Genomic DNA, 16,462 nt, shown 5'->3' with positions numbered 1-16,462 from the left:
CCACTTCCACTCCTCACTAGTTGGTTTGGGACAGCAATAAATGTATCGAACCATCTAACGCAGAAACAGAGTGAAAGTAGATAGGGAGAGGGTGTAGGGGGCGGTTTGGGAAAGGCCTGTAGACTCACGCAAGGTTTCTGTAAGGTAGTCTATTAATTATTATAATGACTGACTCGGAACGCTGCTTCATCATTTTTTGTCCCACATGCCTGACCCACCAGTCATATTTTGTTGCGTGATCAGTCACTATTTACTAGATGATTGGGTCACTAAAAGGTCAGCTTCACTGTGATATCATAATATTCTGTATCAAACACTTTTCTCGCCATTATTCACTGTCATATCTCAGGAATAGAAGGGAAGACATTTGGTCAGATGCTGAGTTGCTTACCCTAATCTTTGGTGTCCACCTTGAAACTGTTCTGATTGTGTAGATCTTCTGTGCTGCTGGGGGGAAGATGTGCTTGAAGCATCCAAGATAGTTTCTGTTCTTTTCATTTTATCATGATCCATCACAAAAAAGACTTGGCAGTAATAAAAGGAATGCTCCTCCATTTTACACCCTTGTTTAGGTCTTTATTGGTCAACACTCTGTATTGCTGAGAGCCAGTCCACAACATTCTGAGGCTGTATGGACTTGACAGCAGTGTTGCACTTTTTTTAGGGTCACTCTTGCAAACACAATCTCACAGAATTCCACACAGCATTTATTGCCTGAGTGTATGATGAGAGCTTAAAAGGATAGTTCAGAATTTTTGAAGTGGGGTTGTATGGAGTATTTATCCACAGACAGTGTATTACATACAGTAGATGTCATTCAGCTTGACCCCAGTTTGGAGAAGCAGGCTAGAGTCCAACACAGAAGTTAAGCAATCTACTGATGTGGAGGGGTCAGCAACAACATGCATTTTAGCCACTTAAAAAAGTCAGTATCATTCTAAGTGTATGCTATATATAGAATATTTTCACTGCTTTACCTTAATGTCAGATGGTGATTTCCAACAGGAAAATAATGCTGTTCTGTTGCTCTCTTCAAAGCCAGACTCCACTGAGAAAAACAGTGATTGAGTATTGTTGGACACAGGAACTGCTGGTCTACCACTGCCACAGATAGTTATTTTGTTTGTGTCATTGTATGACCTTGGGGTTTAAAAGAGTTAGTTCGGATTCACCAAAGATACTTAATAACACAAACTAACTGATTGAAGCAGCAGTAGACCAGCACCTCCTGTGTTCAGCGAGCTAAAATTGCTGTTTTTGTCACTGCAGTCTGGTGGCTTTGACGAGAGCATAGATGGGGCATTAAAGCCATCAGCGGGTTTGCCATCACAGGGTGTCCACGGGGTCTTAAAAAGTATTGAAAGTTGGTAAATCAAATGTTGGAAAATAAAGGCCCTTGAAAGTATTAAAAGTCTTAATCGCGATTTTGTGAAGTATTAAATTTTCTTGGCATTCAAGCTTTGACAAAAAGTATCCATGAATGTATAATTTATTTTCCTCCTTGCGAGTATTACAAACAACGATGTGTAGGTAGGCACATTCGGACTGCCGCTCAGGGCCATGTGCGTACCTGTGCGACATCACGCGACGGCGCACGTCCAGGCACCAAACAGAGGAGCAAAAGACAATAAAAAATCCTTCTCATCTTATCTGAGTTTTGTTGTATGTTTGTGCTCCATAGATTTAATTGCAAACTACAACTGTTTAGTAAGTTAAAGATGCGTTGCTGCTAACGACAGCTTGAAGTGGCGATGAGGTCTTAAGATTTTTTTGGAAGGTCTTAAAAAAGTCTTAAAAAGATATGAAATTAACCTCAGGATTCCTGCATATACCCTGCATCAGAACAGGCTGAAAGGTAGTGGCAATACTCTTAATATTGCACACATTTAAAACTGATGTAGATTTTTTTTTTTAGATGGGATTTTTTTAGGTGATTAAGAGCAACATTTTGTTGCTGATCCCACGATACCAGTACATTGTTTAGCTTCAGTGTCTTACTCCAGTCTGTTTCTCCAAACTGGGGGGGTGTGCCAACTGACATTCACTGTATGCAATACACTAACTTCTGGCAAGTAATCCATACAACCCCACTTCAAAAAAAAATCTGAACTATCCCTTTACAGCGCCACTGTTTCAACTCTTGATAGAACTAATGGCACACTCAGTCTCTTACAAATAAAAAGAAATAAAACAACCTTGTTCACCTGAATCCACTCAGAGTTTCTTCTGCTATGGTCTTATTTGGTGTGGCATGACCAGTAGCTTTTGGCAGCTACAGCAGTCTTAACGTAGTTATTGTCGTGTGACAGTTTAAGATTATTGGTGCACCTGAGCTACCGACCTCAGTAGTACAGAATATGTGGATAGTGACTCACTTTGTGTCCTACCATTTTCCTCTGTGTCTGCTCAGAGAATCTCTTTCCAAGCACACTCTGGAGAAGCGGCCCAAGGACTTCAAGAAGGATGGTAAAATCTGCAGGCTAAGGACTCAGGAGGACAGTGAGGATGACAACAACACCTGGAACGGGAACTCCACCCAGCAGATGTAGCACAATAACAGCAGCTCTTCCTTCCTCTCGCTCTCCTGGTGTGATTAGTTCAGTGTGACAAGTTCAAGGTTTTTGCTGCATTTCTGGCTGATCCCTTTGTTCTCTCCTTCTCTTACTGTGTTCCAGGCTTATGCCCCTGAACCTTGCCTGCATGGGTAGATCAATAATAATCAACAGAACCTCCTTTGGGCTTAAGCTGAGTGTTTTTGTGTTGATTATGAAATGATTCTGTCAAATAACCCAGGCTCAGGCTACACCAGTATCCTCTCGTGTTTTAAACTCATAGTTGATCATTCTCAAATCCAACAGAGATGAATATTACCTTGGTGGCCCTGGTTGTGCCTGGCACCAAATTCTCTGAAAAGAGCACATCAGCAGTAAACAGTTGACCTGAACTGAAGATGTTGTAATCTGAGCCTGGCTTCATATTATGTAATGGAATCTGATGTTTGGAAATATTTAACTTTGAAAAGGTGTTGGCTCATTGCCAGTGACTCTTGTGGATGACCTAACAGTTGAATGAAGACATTATTGTTTTAAATGTATGAAATATTTCATCAAACAGCTTGCAGCTGCTAGCTGAGGACTAAACATCTGGAGCTGTTGGAGTTCTACCAAGGTGGTGGTGGTGGTGGTGGTGCACACACACATACCATGGCAGTATGTGTCTCTGTTACTTGACAGTGGGTGACTACTGTAGTTCTCCTCATCCAACAATGAAAATTAAAGTAGCCTGTTTTTAAAAAAGCATTGAATTGTGTCTTGGTTGTCTTCACTGACCTGCGCTCTTCACACATGGGTTAATTTACTTATATGCATTTGAGCTTAAGCACCCTAATTATTTGATTTGTTAGAGAGAGTTGTTAATGTTTACCAATATTTTTGAAATGTCTCAAAATGATAAGTATAAAGTATAAAGTTTGAAAACAGGCGCAGTTGCCCAATAAGTCCTCAATCATACAGAGAGCGTTTTAGCAGCTAAAGCTTTTTGCTCGCTCTAGGCGCCTGGCATTTTTGCCAGAGCACTCTGAACTCCTTGAGTTGAAAAAAAGGCAGGCCGTCTCTGGTGGTCATGACAACAAGTTCATAGTTGGTAAACAATGGAGGAGAAACTGGTGGTAGTGGTTGCTGGATACCCAGATCTATATGACTTTACAAACCAAAGTTACCACTGTCTCAGTAGAAAACAGGTGGCATGGAGGCATGTAAGTGCAGTACCTGAAACGGCTATCATGGAGGTGAAGCTCCTGGACCAACTGGTGGTACTTCCCATGATCTGGCCTATTTTTTAGGGTCTCATATACCAACACAGATCTCCGTTTCCCTGTGCCCAACAAACTTATTTGCTGACAGCCTCTCACCCTTAACCAGAGCTACAGCAAATTCCCTCTGCCTGTCCATTTAGGAACAAGACACTAATGACTGTGAAACGTAGCAAGAAGTTGTGTTTGGCTGGCCAAAATAACCAGTGGATTGATTACACAGGAAGGTTAGGGTGAGGAGGTAAAAGGTAGTTGCCTGTCAACAACAAAAACGGCACAGAAAGCGTTTTGTTTAATTTTTTCCCAGTGGCACTCAATTTAAGAAAAAAAAAGTGCAACCTGCAATGTTCTCTCTGTGATCAGGGCAAGAGGAGCATCATTTTCCTGTCTGTGTAAAAATGAATGTAACCTCTGAGCAGGGTCATGAAATGTGTGTTGTCCATGTGAACACTGAACCTTGAACCATGTCTCTGAAAAATATGTTGCACCATTCTAAATGAAACCCAATGCTATTGCCATTCACACCAGGCCTGAGGAGAAAAGAGACATTACCTGATCAGCACCAAAAAACCATTTAGCCACCAGCTGCTGAACAAAGAGCAAGATGATCCTCTCAGGAGTTGGTAAAGACCAAACCAAAGCTAAAAGGAGAGTGAATACTGGATTTATTGTTGTCTGTTGGCCAGAAACATTGATTACTACACCTTCCTGAGCCTATATGACAATTAAAATAACAACAAATTGTGAAAATGTTTACCTCCAAAATAAATTTGATTTCACAGACATACATTTCAAAGGATCTCTTTAGGAATGACTAAGCATGTGCCACATCAACAGCGAAATAGCTTTGAAATATAAAATGAGTAGCAATGTTCTAATATGATGCATCCAGTGTATGTACACTTACTGGCCACTTTTTTAGGTACACCTTGCTAGAACCAGGTTACATTCTGATGCTCAGTTTGAACTTCAGCAGGTCTCGACCATGTCAACATGCTTAAATGCATTGAGTTGCTGTGGTGTGATTGGCTGATAAGCTATTATTGTTAATGAGCAGTTGAACAGGTGTACCTAATAAAGTAGTTGGTGAGTGTATGTTACAAATCTTTAAATTATGCCCAACCTCTGCCTTACTATCCACATACATTATAATATATCACATGTGTAAATATTACAAGCAATTTTTGGAATAATAAGTTGCACAATACAACTACAATCACGTAGACAGTAAATGACAGAAATTCATCATTAAGAAAGTAAGCAAGTCAACTAGTAGCTAAATAAATCTGTGAATGTCAACATTTGCAAATAGCATAACAAATGGAAATGCACAATATATGACTTTTTGCCGGTATCGAATATACTGATGTAACAACTAATTTTACCGATAACCACTACCGTATTGATATATCCACCTAATTTTAGTGATCAAGTCTCTTCTGTAGTGGATTTAACATCACATTATTTATGCATATGCTTATCGTGATGGCCCACCAGCAGATGGAGACATTAAATGGAATGCTTTTTAATGTATATAATATTCATTCATTGTGCAAAATACGAAAAAGCACATTAGCTGATTCTGATCATTCATTTTAAAGTCAATGTCAGCCGATACTGATAGCATGCCGATATTATTGTGCATCCCCAATAACAAATGATACTCTGCTGACATACATCCATAACTCAAAACTCCTGCCAAAGCTCTTTTTTGCTGTTTTGAGTGCTGTGCTGCAGTGGCAGTCCTCATTCTCCAGTGAAGGTTGGGTTGGTCACGGTGGTGGTGGCTTTATGGAACAATGGGTTGTCAGCCTGGCAACAGAGAAATCCCAGCGATTGGTTTGATTTCATCTATGATGTTTTTTAATATTGTCTTGAATTCACTTAAGTTCAAGATTTTATATCACATGCAACAAGGAAATTAAAAAACCACACAGTGTCACTGATGCTCTTAGCAGGGCAGGAGCGATTCATTGATTCAATTTTCAATTTTATTCAATTCAATTTTATTTATAAAGCCCAATATCACAAGTCACAATTTGCCTCACAGGGCTTTACAGCATACGACATCCCTCTGTCCTTATGACCCTCGCAGCGGATAAGGAAAAACTCCCCAAAAAAAACCAGTTAATGATGTAATCAGTGTCACTGATTACAATAACACGTCAATTTGCAAAACGTACCTCGGCGAGTCAGTAATGCTCAGGCCACACCACCTGCGAGTGGCACATGACAGCTACCTTGATGAACTGATGCAGCTCGCACACTGACAGTGTTCACACAGACATTGTTGCTGCCGCGGTGCTGCTACAGAGCTGCCTGCCGGTGTAACTATTGTATTTCCGCAACCAGTACTCCACTTATTTATGGCGCCGTGCAAGCTACTGCATTGTCAACAGCACAGAGGCAGTGTGGCCCAGGCAAAGCATGGACTCCTCCAGAGAACAAACCTTAGCTAAAAAAATTCCCCCAAAATTGGAAATGATTGTTCACAGGAGTACAACTGCTATGCAAGGATATTTTAAGTGAAAGCATCCCGGAGTACTTTGTTAAGACGGCAGCAGACAGCACTGTCCTGTTTACTGTCTGCCTCCATACATCCATGGCCAGACGCGTCACGTCAATAGAAACCGAGGGGGCACGTGCCCCCTCAGATTTGAGGGATTTTTTTTTTTCAACCAATTTTATTTTACTTACTTTACCTTACTTATTATTTTACCTTCTAGCTATGATCAGTGTCATATTGAGTGAAATGTATTCTAAATAATCTCCTTCATCTCAGGCCCATTTAGTGGCCGTAACTTGCATAAAATGCATAAATGGTAAAATTACCATTTACGCATTATTTATTAGGATTTAGGAGAGATTTCCTGTTAGTAGTGAGAACACACGGCAACAGAGCAACCATCTTGATAATAAACGATCTTTGGCCGATCATGTGACCGCTCACAGCTTTCCCATTGGATTTTAGCCACCCGGGTCTCCCATTGGACAGCCAATCTTACCGGCTTGACATCTAGGCTTCCGGGTAAGCTATAAACACACCGATGGGATTGATGTAAAGGCTGAAGTGTCCTGCTTTCATTAAAAAAAGAATTACGTCGCTCTTATTTTCCGTTCCGGAAATAGACGCAAAAGAGTACGACTATAACTTTAGGCCGCCTAACAAGATGGGTGAGTGTGTATGATTGTGTCCTTTTTTATTGCCTTGGCACGCCGTTGCCAATAACATTGGCTATCGTTATCTACGTCACGTTACGTTTTGCTGTCAGTAGTGGGAACCGGCCTGGGTTCACGTTTGTGTGTATTAACGTTAGTGAGTAGCCAAATATTTTATGCAATACAATAAGCTTAGCTATGTTTGCAATATTTTCCTAGCTGCTAGGGTTTGTTTGAGAAAAACTCCTTTCCTCCTTACACAAAATAGTTTACATGGCAAGGTGCAGATGCGTTAAGTGTGTGCGCGTGTGTGTGTGTGTGTGTGTGTGTGTGTGTGTCTGGACGGGGGGGTCGGCTTTGAGTCTGGGCCCTATCCAACCTCAAGGCGTTGTGCAGCAGGGGCCCAAAATAAGTGATTTGAGGGCATCCCCCCCAAAAAAATTTGTGCGCGCGCATAGCGCACAAACCCAATCCACTGTGCCCCCTCACATTTTGGGGTTGCATGACGCCCCTGTCCATGGCACATGATTTATTAAGATTATAAACACACTGAGTAGTCACTTAAGCTTGCAGCACCGCTGCTCACGTTACACCATGTATCATCTTACATTGTTATGTGGCCGTTTTATGTTTCCTGTTAACTTCAATGTCCATGCACAAGTAAAAAAATGTGTAAACTAATATAACAGACTGCTGTTACAGTCTGTAAACTGTTTCAGTTATTTTCCCCACACTGATGCAAAAATGCATTTTCAGTGATTATCAAAATTGTATATTTATAAATCCAGGTCATAACCATAAAAATACAGATTTTCCAGTTCAAAGAAAGGGCTACTATAATATACAGTAATTAAATTAATTCATGTGTCACACCAATCTTTTTGATTTATTATTATTATTATTATTATTATTGTCATTATTATTATAACAAATCTTAAAATATGCCAATATTTTCCATCGATTTTTAGGGAAAACACTTGAGTTTTTGATATTTCTTCAGGGAAAATTGGTTATATTAATTGAGTAACACAAAAAATCTTGAGAACAACTGATTAATTAGTCGTTAGATTAATCAAGTAATCCAAAAAAATAATCATTAAATTAACTGATAAAAAAAATAATTGTTTAGTACAGGCCGAGCTCTCCCAGGTGTTGCACATCTGTTTTCTCCAAAATGTAGAAGGACAATAAATTCTTTAATAACACAACATGGACTGGACTGAAATGCAACAAGATTAAGTAATAATTACTGCCTCATGGCCCTTATTGTTTCACATGATTGTACCATTCCCAAGATACTTAAAAGTGATTAGAGGATTTGGATTTGCTCAAACTGGCACTTGGGAGCAGAATCATTGGAACATCTTTACCAGATATTTCCAAAGTAGTTGTAGCAGATGCAGTAGCAGGGGTGGAAGTAACGAATTGCAAATACTCACGTTACTGTAATTAAGTAGATTTTTTGGGTACTTGTACTTTTATGAGTATTTTTTCAAGTGTGTAATTTTACTCATTCTTGAGTACAGTTTACACCATGTAATCTACACTGCCTGGCCAAAAAAAAAGTCACCACCAAAAAAAAAGGTTATACACTCTAATATTTCGTTGGACCGCCTTTAGCTTTGATTACGGCACGCATTCGCTGTGGCATTGTTTCGATAAGCTTCTGCAATGTCATAAGATTTATTTCCATCCAGTGTTGCATTAATTTTTCACCAAGATCTTGCATTGATGATGGTAGAGTCTGACCGCTGCGCAAAGCCTTCTCCAGCACATCCCAAAGATTCTCAATGGGGTTAAGGTCTGGACTCTGTGGTGGCCAATCCATGTGTGAAAATGATGTCTCATGCTCCCTGCACCAGTCTTTCACAATTTGAGCCCGATGAATCCTGGCATTGTCATCTTGGAATATGCCCGTGCCATCAGGGAAGAAAAAAATCCATTGATGGAATAACCTGGTCATTCAGTATATTCAGGTAGTCAGCTGACCTCATTCTTTGAGCACATACTGTTGCTGAACCTAGACCTGACCAACCGCAGCAACCCCAGATCATAACACTGCCCCCACAGGCTTGTACAGTAGGCACTAGGCATGATGGGTGCATCACTTCATCTGCCTCTCTTCTTACCCTGATGCGCCCATCACTCTGGAACAGGGTAAATCTGGACTCATCAGACCACATGACCTTCTTCCACTGCTCCAGAGTCCAATCTTTATGCTCCCTAGCAAACTGAAGCCTTTTTTTTCCGGTTAGCCTCACTGATTAGTGGTTTTCTTAAGGCTACACAGCTGTTCAAACCCCATCCCTTGAGTTCCCTTCGCATTGTGCGTGTGGAAATGCTCTTACTTTCACTATTAAACATAGCCCTGAGTTCTACTGTTGTTTTTCTTCGATTTGATCTCACCAAACATTTAAGTGATCGCCGATCACGATCATTGAGGATTTTTTTCCGGCCACATTTCTTCCTCGAAGACGATGGGTCCCCACTATCCTTCCAGTTTTTAATAATGGGTTGGACAGTTCTTAACCCAGTTTTAGTAGTTTCTGCAATCTCCTTAGATGTTTTCTCTGCTTGATGCATGCCAATGATTTGACCCTTCTCAAACAGACTAACATCTTTTCCACGACCACGGGATGTGTCTTTCGACATGGTTGTTTAGGAAATGAGAAGCAACTCATTGCACCAGTTGGGGTTAAATAACTTGTTGCCAGCTGAAAGATAATCGCCCATGCAGTAATTATCCAACAGGAGGCTCGTACCTATTTGCTTAGTTAAATCCAGGTGGCGACTTTTTTTTTGGCCAGGCAGTGTATTTCGCTACTTTTAAAATCATAAGTCGCTACTGAGTACGCCCACAATTTGAATTAATATTCAAACCTTTCAGCTGCATCTTTGTAGCCAATAAGGCTGTCCGATCGCGACCGCGCTAATTAATCTATGACATAAGGAAAGGACAACTCCGCTGCAGCAGGTACAGGTGTCTGGCAGTAACATACCTACACAGCGGAGTAGAGACTAATTTATGGACTGAAGATTTGGAGACCAAGAAGCCAAGGGTGAGTGTTCATGTGCTCCGCGCAAATCCCGTGAGCTCCGCGTCCCAAGATAACGGCTTACCGGCGACAGAGAAGTCCAACTCCAGGTCCGGTAATTTCCTCTTTCATTGGCGTCATGACTGCCCAGTAGTACCTGGACATCTGAGCCGTGGCGGCACACAGGTATGTGATGTGTCAGAGGAGAAACGAGCGTTCACATTTCTCTCTCTGTAGCAGGTAACGGCCCACAAACCTCACCGCACTTTAGGGACTGTTCTTTACTTATGAAGGGACTGTTCTTTACTTGTCAGGTTGATTTTTATTTTATTTATTTATTTTATTTTGATCCCCCCTTAAGTTAATCACTTATTGATGCTGTTTTTGAAGTATGAATAAGTCAATAAGTAATTTAGTCCATTGAAATATCATTGATGTATTATAGAAAAGTGATTTATCTTTTTATAAATGACAAAAGACACATCTGCCTCATTTTCGCTGTGGTATCGTGATACTACACAGAACCTTGATACTTTCACTGGTACTGTACAGTGGGTCCCAATTTTGGTACCGTGACAACACTAGATGTCACAACCATTCCATTCGGAGTTGTGCAGTGAGGCGGCTCGGCGCCACTTTTGGGAGTGGGGGAACACTGCTCTCTCAGAGGCCCAAAGTGTTCCCCTACTTCTGATTTTACAAATTAAGCACTGGTTATTAGTTTGGCTAAGATAAGTCTGCAAAGATATTGTCACTGCCACTGGTTTGCCTGATATTAAAATAAGACGGAGCTAGCTAACATGTGCACGTGCATGCATGCATGCATAATTAAGCTACAATTCTTAGAAATGTTTTAGCTTAATATTTGGACAACCACCGTCATTACAATAAGTTAAATCTGTAGTCATTTAATACTCACAGGCCTACATTAAGCAGGCCTATATTTTGTGCTAGAGTGACGCTATGTCATATGAAACATTAACCATGAAAATTAACCATGTCATGTTAGCTTGTAAATAGTGCTCCAAATTTAGGCTAACATTTAGCATGGAAAACAGAGCACAAGCAAGGGGTCCCTTGTTCTCTTACTTCAAGATACCTGAATGAAGATGTTTTCGTATGATAAGCGTTACCCCTTTACAGACACATCCACTTCACTCTAATCCCTTGCAGTTTTGTGCAAAACCCACGCGGTTATTTTGCGTGCGGTATTTATGTAATTTCGCCTATTCTATTTTATTATTCCTGCATATTGGGGTCCTTAAACAGTATTACAGTTGGATAAATTGGGGCTGACTGGAAAGCTGTGACTCTTGTGGAGTCAGTGAGCCCCATGTATTCATGTGTGTGCCATGTGTTTACACTCTTGCCTTATAATAGGCATATCATTGCAGTAATTTCACTGTGTAAGGTGAGCTGTTTTTGATATTTTATACAGGTGAATCGATTGAATGCCTGCTATTGACGACACAATAAAACATCCATCGGTTAAAAGTAATTAATACTCTGAGTAGTTTTTGAGAAGAGTACTTTGTACTTTTACTAGAGCACTTGGAGAGTGCAGACCTCCGCCAAGCAGCTCAGATTTCCCACCATTTTATTATTTTATCCCCTTCGCTTCAACCGATCACCACCAAAATTTTATCATCTGTTCCTTGTCAACCTTTCCTGAAAAATTTCATCAAAATCCATTCAGAACTTTTCGAGTTATTTTGCAGACAAACAGACCAACGCCGGTGAAAACATAACCTCCTTGGCGGTGGGTAATAAATCATCTTACCTCTGCCCACTTGGATTTTTTCTTTTCATTTTCAAATTTCTTGAACTCTTTCAGGTCCTTCATGTAGATAAGTAGCTTGATAAGCATCAACAGCAGGATGCCAATGAGAGCCACAGCCGCAAGGGAACCTGCGATGATAGCTGTGACGCTGGGTGGTTCTGGACAGTCTGAAGGAAGACGGAAAAGTTACAGAAGGTTTTACATATATCCAAAATGACAAAATAACTTTGGTGATCCTCTGATTTTTCATCTAACACCATTGTTTAACAGCGCAGCATCAGGGGGAAACGCGGCAGGACAACAAAGAAAGCTAAGGTGGCAGAAGTCCGAGTACGGTGGTCAGGAGAGGTGGTGGGTGGATGGGTCCAACAATTACTGACTTTCACCCGGGAAGTTGGTAATCGCCTCCCATGAGAATGTAAAGACAAACCCTGTTCTTTTTTCTCAACCCAACCACGTGCGTTTGTTGTTAAAGGGGGAAAAAAAGAAACCTTTATTACTGATGTTGTCCATTTATTTTGAAAGAGACTGTATGCAAACTGTACATTTCCTGTGAAAACGGAAATGTATTTTGAAAACAGATTGCACTCAGCACTCAGGGCACCTTGCACCTTAAATTTCAAGGTGGAAAGTCCATGAGCAAACGTCACTATGTGACGAGGTCGGAGTGAGAATGTATTACATAGAATAGTTTGTATGATATCCTAAGAAAAATGTATGAATTTGCGCCCTACGAATGATGTCACATCCTTAATGTAAAGTTACAGAGGTTAGGTGTAGGCAGTAAATGTTACTGTGGTTAGGTTTAGGTAAAGAAACATGGTTGGGTGTCTTTAGGTTTAGGCAAGTGAAGATACTGAGGTTAAGGTTAAAAAAAAAAAAAAACATGGTGAGGACATACCTTAAAATGACACAAAGTTCACATGGATCTGAACACACAACTCCCAGGGAAAGTCACAAGTGGTTTTTTTGTGACCCATCCACCACCCCCAACCTGCCTCCTTACAAGCGCTCGGGACTGCTTCTTTGTTTACTGCTTTCAGCGCATTGGTCATGTGATTGCTGCCTTTCAAAGTATGTGGGATATGTATGAATTTTGGTGCATTGCTTTTTGTAGGAAAACCTACAAAAACTTTGTGAGAACAGTCTGAATATCAGCATGTTAGTATTATCATATCATTGTAAGCATATTAACATGCTGTTGTTAGCATTTAGTTCAAATTACAGCTGTTCCTATACAACCTTACAGAGCTACTAGCAGAGTCTTAGTCCAGTTTAATGTTTTCAAATAGCAGTTCCACTGAAAACTGCATTGAAAGAAAGAAAATTTTAGAAGTTAACAGCTTTAAAGACTTGTCATCAGCAGCTTACCTCTTTGTTTCAGAATTTCAGCTTGGTAGTTATCCTCTCCGATCAACTGGTCCAGATTAAATTTGATCCAGCAGCCCTCCGAGTCCTTCTGCTGGCACTTCTTGTTTTGTATGGTGAACTGATCTACCATATTATAATGAATATTACTGCTGCAAACCACACTGCAGTTTTTTTTAAAGGGACCTGAGTTAAAGCCAAGGCATTCAATGCAGTTCCTGAAAATGAGATTAGTAGCAGCAGTTAATACTTAGGTCAGTGGAGGAACTATTTTGTTGTTTCATGACCAAATACTTTGATATCTTTTTTGTAATGTGGTGAATCAGACCTTCAATTATAACTTTAAAGTAAAAGTTAAATATAAATTTGGCCTCCTTACAGTTTGGTCTGGCAAGGGTCAGGGCAGCCAAGGCATGTCTTGCATCGTGGATGCTGGTAACCCTCGTTACACTCACAGCGGTTACACTTGCATTTCCCTCTTCCGTAGCATACAGTGTTGTTGGGGGTAACACAGCCTTCTGTAGACACCTTACACTGACAGGCTGAGCCCTCGAAGCCAGGATTGCATTCACAATCGCCACAGTTGCACTTACCATTTCCTAAAAGTTGAGGAATGGAGAAGAGAGTTAGAGTGCTGATATACTTGCTTTTAACTACACATTTGTGGGTGCACGCTACCCCACATATCATTGGATGTTATTACTAAATATGTCTGATAGCCATTTCAATACTTTTTAACTTGTGATTCCCAACAACCCTCTACTCCCTTCCCTCAGTTTCTGTCATTTGCCATGCACAAAAATAACCTTCCTACCCCCTTGTTACATAGCAGAAGAAGAGTGTTAGCCAACATGACTTTAAACAAAGCAGGTTCCAAAATACAAAGAATATACTTTCTAAATGTTCTATGAGGTAGAATGAGAAATTAACCAGTATGGTAGGGCTAAAGAATACACACAATGGGTCTCAATAATGAAACGTGAGCAGAAAGACTTTGTGTGTAAACTGCTCCTAGAAGGAAATGTATGTGTATTTCGGCATTCAATCGGAAGCTCCGATATTTTCATAGGTATTAACAAATCTATATCTGCCTCTAACTGCTCGTAGTGCTTGAGTAAATAAGAAATGCACAAAAATATTGCTTGTCATTATTAGATATTGCAATTTTAGTTTGTATTGTGCTTGAGAAGGATTTTTGTTGTGTTACAGCCTTCAACCTTGGTCAGTAAAGGAAATGGGTGACAGTTATGCTTAAGGTAACAGTCAGGTCAGCAGAAGGCCTTAAAGAGGCCTTGAGGTCAGGCTACCTTGCCTTTGTTACGAATGCACTCCATTTTTGTTCTCCCAGTTCTGTCTCCCAGAGGGAGTACAGCTGTCCAGTTAAGGGTGTCTTGCTGGCTCCATTGTCATAGCACCCAAGGTTAAGAGGAAGGGGGATTGCCCTGTGCCCCAGGCTCAACATATGAGTCTCTTTTTTGATGTGTGCATTTTGTAAGAGACAGTCATGGTGATTTAGAGTGAGCCAAGTAAGCATGCTTGTTGTTTAAAACTTAGTAACCAATAGAAAAGTCACAAAACCATAGCTCGCACAGAATAACCTTACTTGGGAACTTGGAATGACTCGCAAGGGAAAACTGTTTGGGTTAAAGGCAAGGACTGGGCAAGAACATCCTCAGAATCTCTGGATGGCATACACAGTATTAGTTAACCCATTTGTGCCCAATTTTTCTCAGTGTTTTTGTGCATATAATCATGTTAACTGAGTCCCATATGAACATGTTCTAAAGTTATTTCCTCCATTTTGTGCTCTCTGTTCTAGAAAATCTCATTTGAATGTTCGGCAACTATAGTTGCCGGTGGGCACATACCTTGTATCTACCCCTCTAACGGTGAAAAGTGAATTAGAGCACAAAAAACAACATGTAATTCAGCTGTCTTTATTGAGAAAAACGTTTATTATTTAAAACAAGTGTGAGAACAATTTAATTCATGAATTTTGTCATCAAAAAACTTTGAAACGCCAAAATTCGAATTAAAATCTCTTGATTCGCACAAACTAAAATACACTCGCTATAGCCGGGTTTTGGTTGATAAAAAAAAATATATTGATTCGCAAAACGGGGGATGGAAACAGTTATGTTCGAATTAAGTCTGACGTAGTGCATTTTCACCCCAACTGCTTCCGGTGTTTCCGGTTCACTCACAAGGCAAAAACGTTGCGGAAAACAACAACACAAGACTTGTGTGGACGGAGGACAAAATAAGAACATTTCTAGCCTTAATAAGGCGGTAATGCATTTACAAGCTGGTTGCCAACCACCAGAAAACGTAGAAGAAGAAGAATGCGAGACTTGTTTTGTTTTCGGTTCTGCGGAAAACTCGTGCAAGTTCGTAGTTTTCACCAAAGTCCGTACATTTAATGGAAACACACAGGATTCGTATTTCTTTTAATGCGCATTTCCCAATGATTCGGATCACTTTTGGATGGAAACATAGCTACTCAGGTTCTTGTCCATCATCAATGATGGGTAGTTGCATGTCACCATCAGACACAAAGCAGTCTCCTTTGAGCAGCCTAGATGGTAGGCGTTTGGGATCACAGGTCACATCATCATCATCAGAAAAATCGCTGTCACAGTCTGTTTCGTGGGCATTATTCTCAGACTCTGGCACAACTGAAATGCTTGTGATTTTTGCAGAGGGATCATCTGCATCAAGGATGTCCAAAACCTCTGCCAAAGTATACCTCTCTAATCCTCCTGGTTAATCTCTATGGAAAACACAAAAGAGTTTGCTCCCACGGCCACTGGGGGTCACCATTTTGTGAAATTAACGCAATTTGAAATGGATATTTTTTACCAAACAATTCCAATTCTATATCCCTCTTCATGTACAATAGTGTTAAAGATGTTCTCCCTGTATTTGACATCATTCAGTCCTTCTAATCTACCACACAGTGCAACACAGTCAGCGCTAACATTGGCAGCGCTAATAGCTAGCTAGTTAGTTAGCTAGGTAGTTAGCTAGCGCTAGCTACCAAACACTAGTAATGTTGGTTACCAAATGTTAAAGCTAACACTATCAAAAACTGTATTGTTACCAAATATTAGCCCTTTGTAATGTTGGTAATGTTAGCTAACATTATTATCTACTGACAAGGTATGTGCCCACCGGCAACAATAGTTGCTGCTTGGACAAATGATTGCATACAGAAAAAACTATACATCCAATGTAATATTTCTGTTGTTTGGATGATTCTAGAGGCTTTCATGATTAAGTAGATATATATATGTCAACAAAAAAATATTA

The 16,462-nt window shown here is 40.3% G+C and overlaps 2 protein-coding genes across 4 annotated transcripts in view; one reads left to right on the top strand and one right to left on the bottom strand.

Annotated features, from left to right (window-relative positions):
* Window positions 1-3,300, top strand: part of ubxn4 (UBX domain protein 4) — a 49,308-nt gene extending 46,008 nt beyond the window's left edge. For both annotated transcript variants that reach the window (XM_033616174.2, XM_033616164.2), the window contains exon 13: window positions 2,411-3,300. In XM_033616174.2, the coding sequence (XP_033472065.1) occupies window positions 2,411-2,549 (139 nt within the window). In that variant the 3' untranslated portion in view covers window positions 2,550-3,300. The remainder of the gene's footprint in view (window positions 1-2,410) is intronic.
* Window positions 3,301-4,459: 1,159 nt separating this feature from the next.
* itgb2 (integrin, beta 2) overlaps window positions 4,460-16,462 on the bottom strand; it is a 74,120-nt gene continuing 62,117 nt past the window's right edge. For both annotated transcript variants that reach the window (XM_033615067.2, XM_033615075.2), the window contains exons 13-16: window positions 13,533-13,752; window positions 13,157-13,371; window positions 11,786-11,952; window positions 4,460-5,623 (exon numbers count right to left, since the gene is read on the bottom strand). In XM_033615067.2, the coding sequence (XP_033470958.1) occupies window positions 5,558-5,623; window positions 11,786-11,952; window positions 13,157-13,371; window positions 13,533-13,752 (668 nt within the window). In that variant the 3' untranslated portion in view covers window positions 4,460-5,557. The remainder of the gene's footprint in view (window positions 5,624-11,785; window positions 11,953-13,156; window positions 13,372-13,532; window positions 13,753-16,462) is intronic.

Source organism: Epinephelus lanceolatus, chromosome 14 (genome assembly GCF_041903045.1).
Source record: "Epinephelus lanceolatus isolate andai-2023 chromosome 14, ASM4190304v1, whole genome shotgun sequence".
NCBI lineage: Eukaryota > Metazoa > Chordata > Actinopteri > Perciformes > Serranidae > Epinephelus > Epinephelus lanceolatus.
Note: the sequence above shows the minus strand (reverse complement) of the source record. Positions and strands in the feature narration are given on the sequence as shown.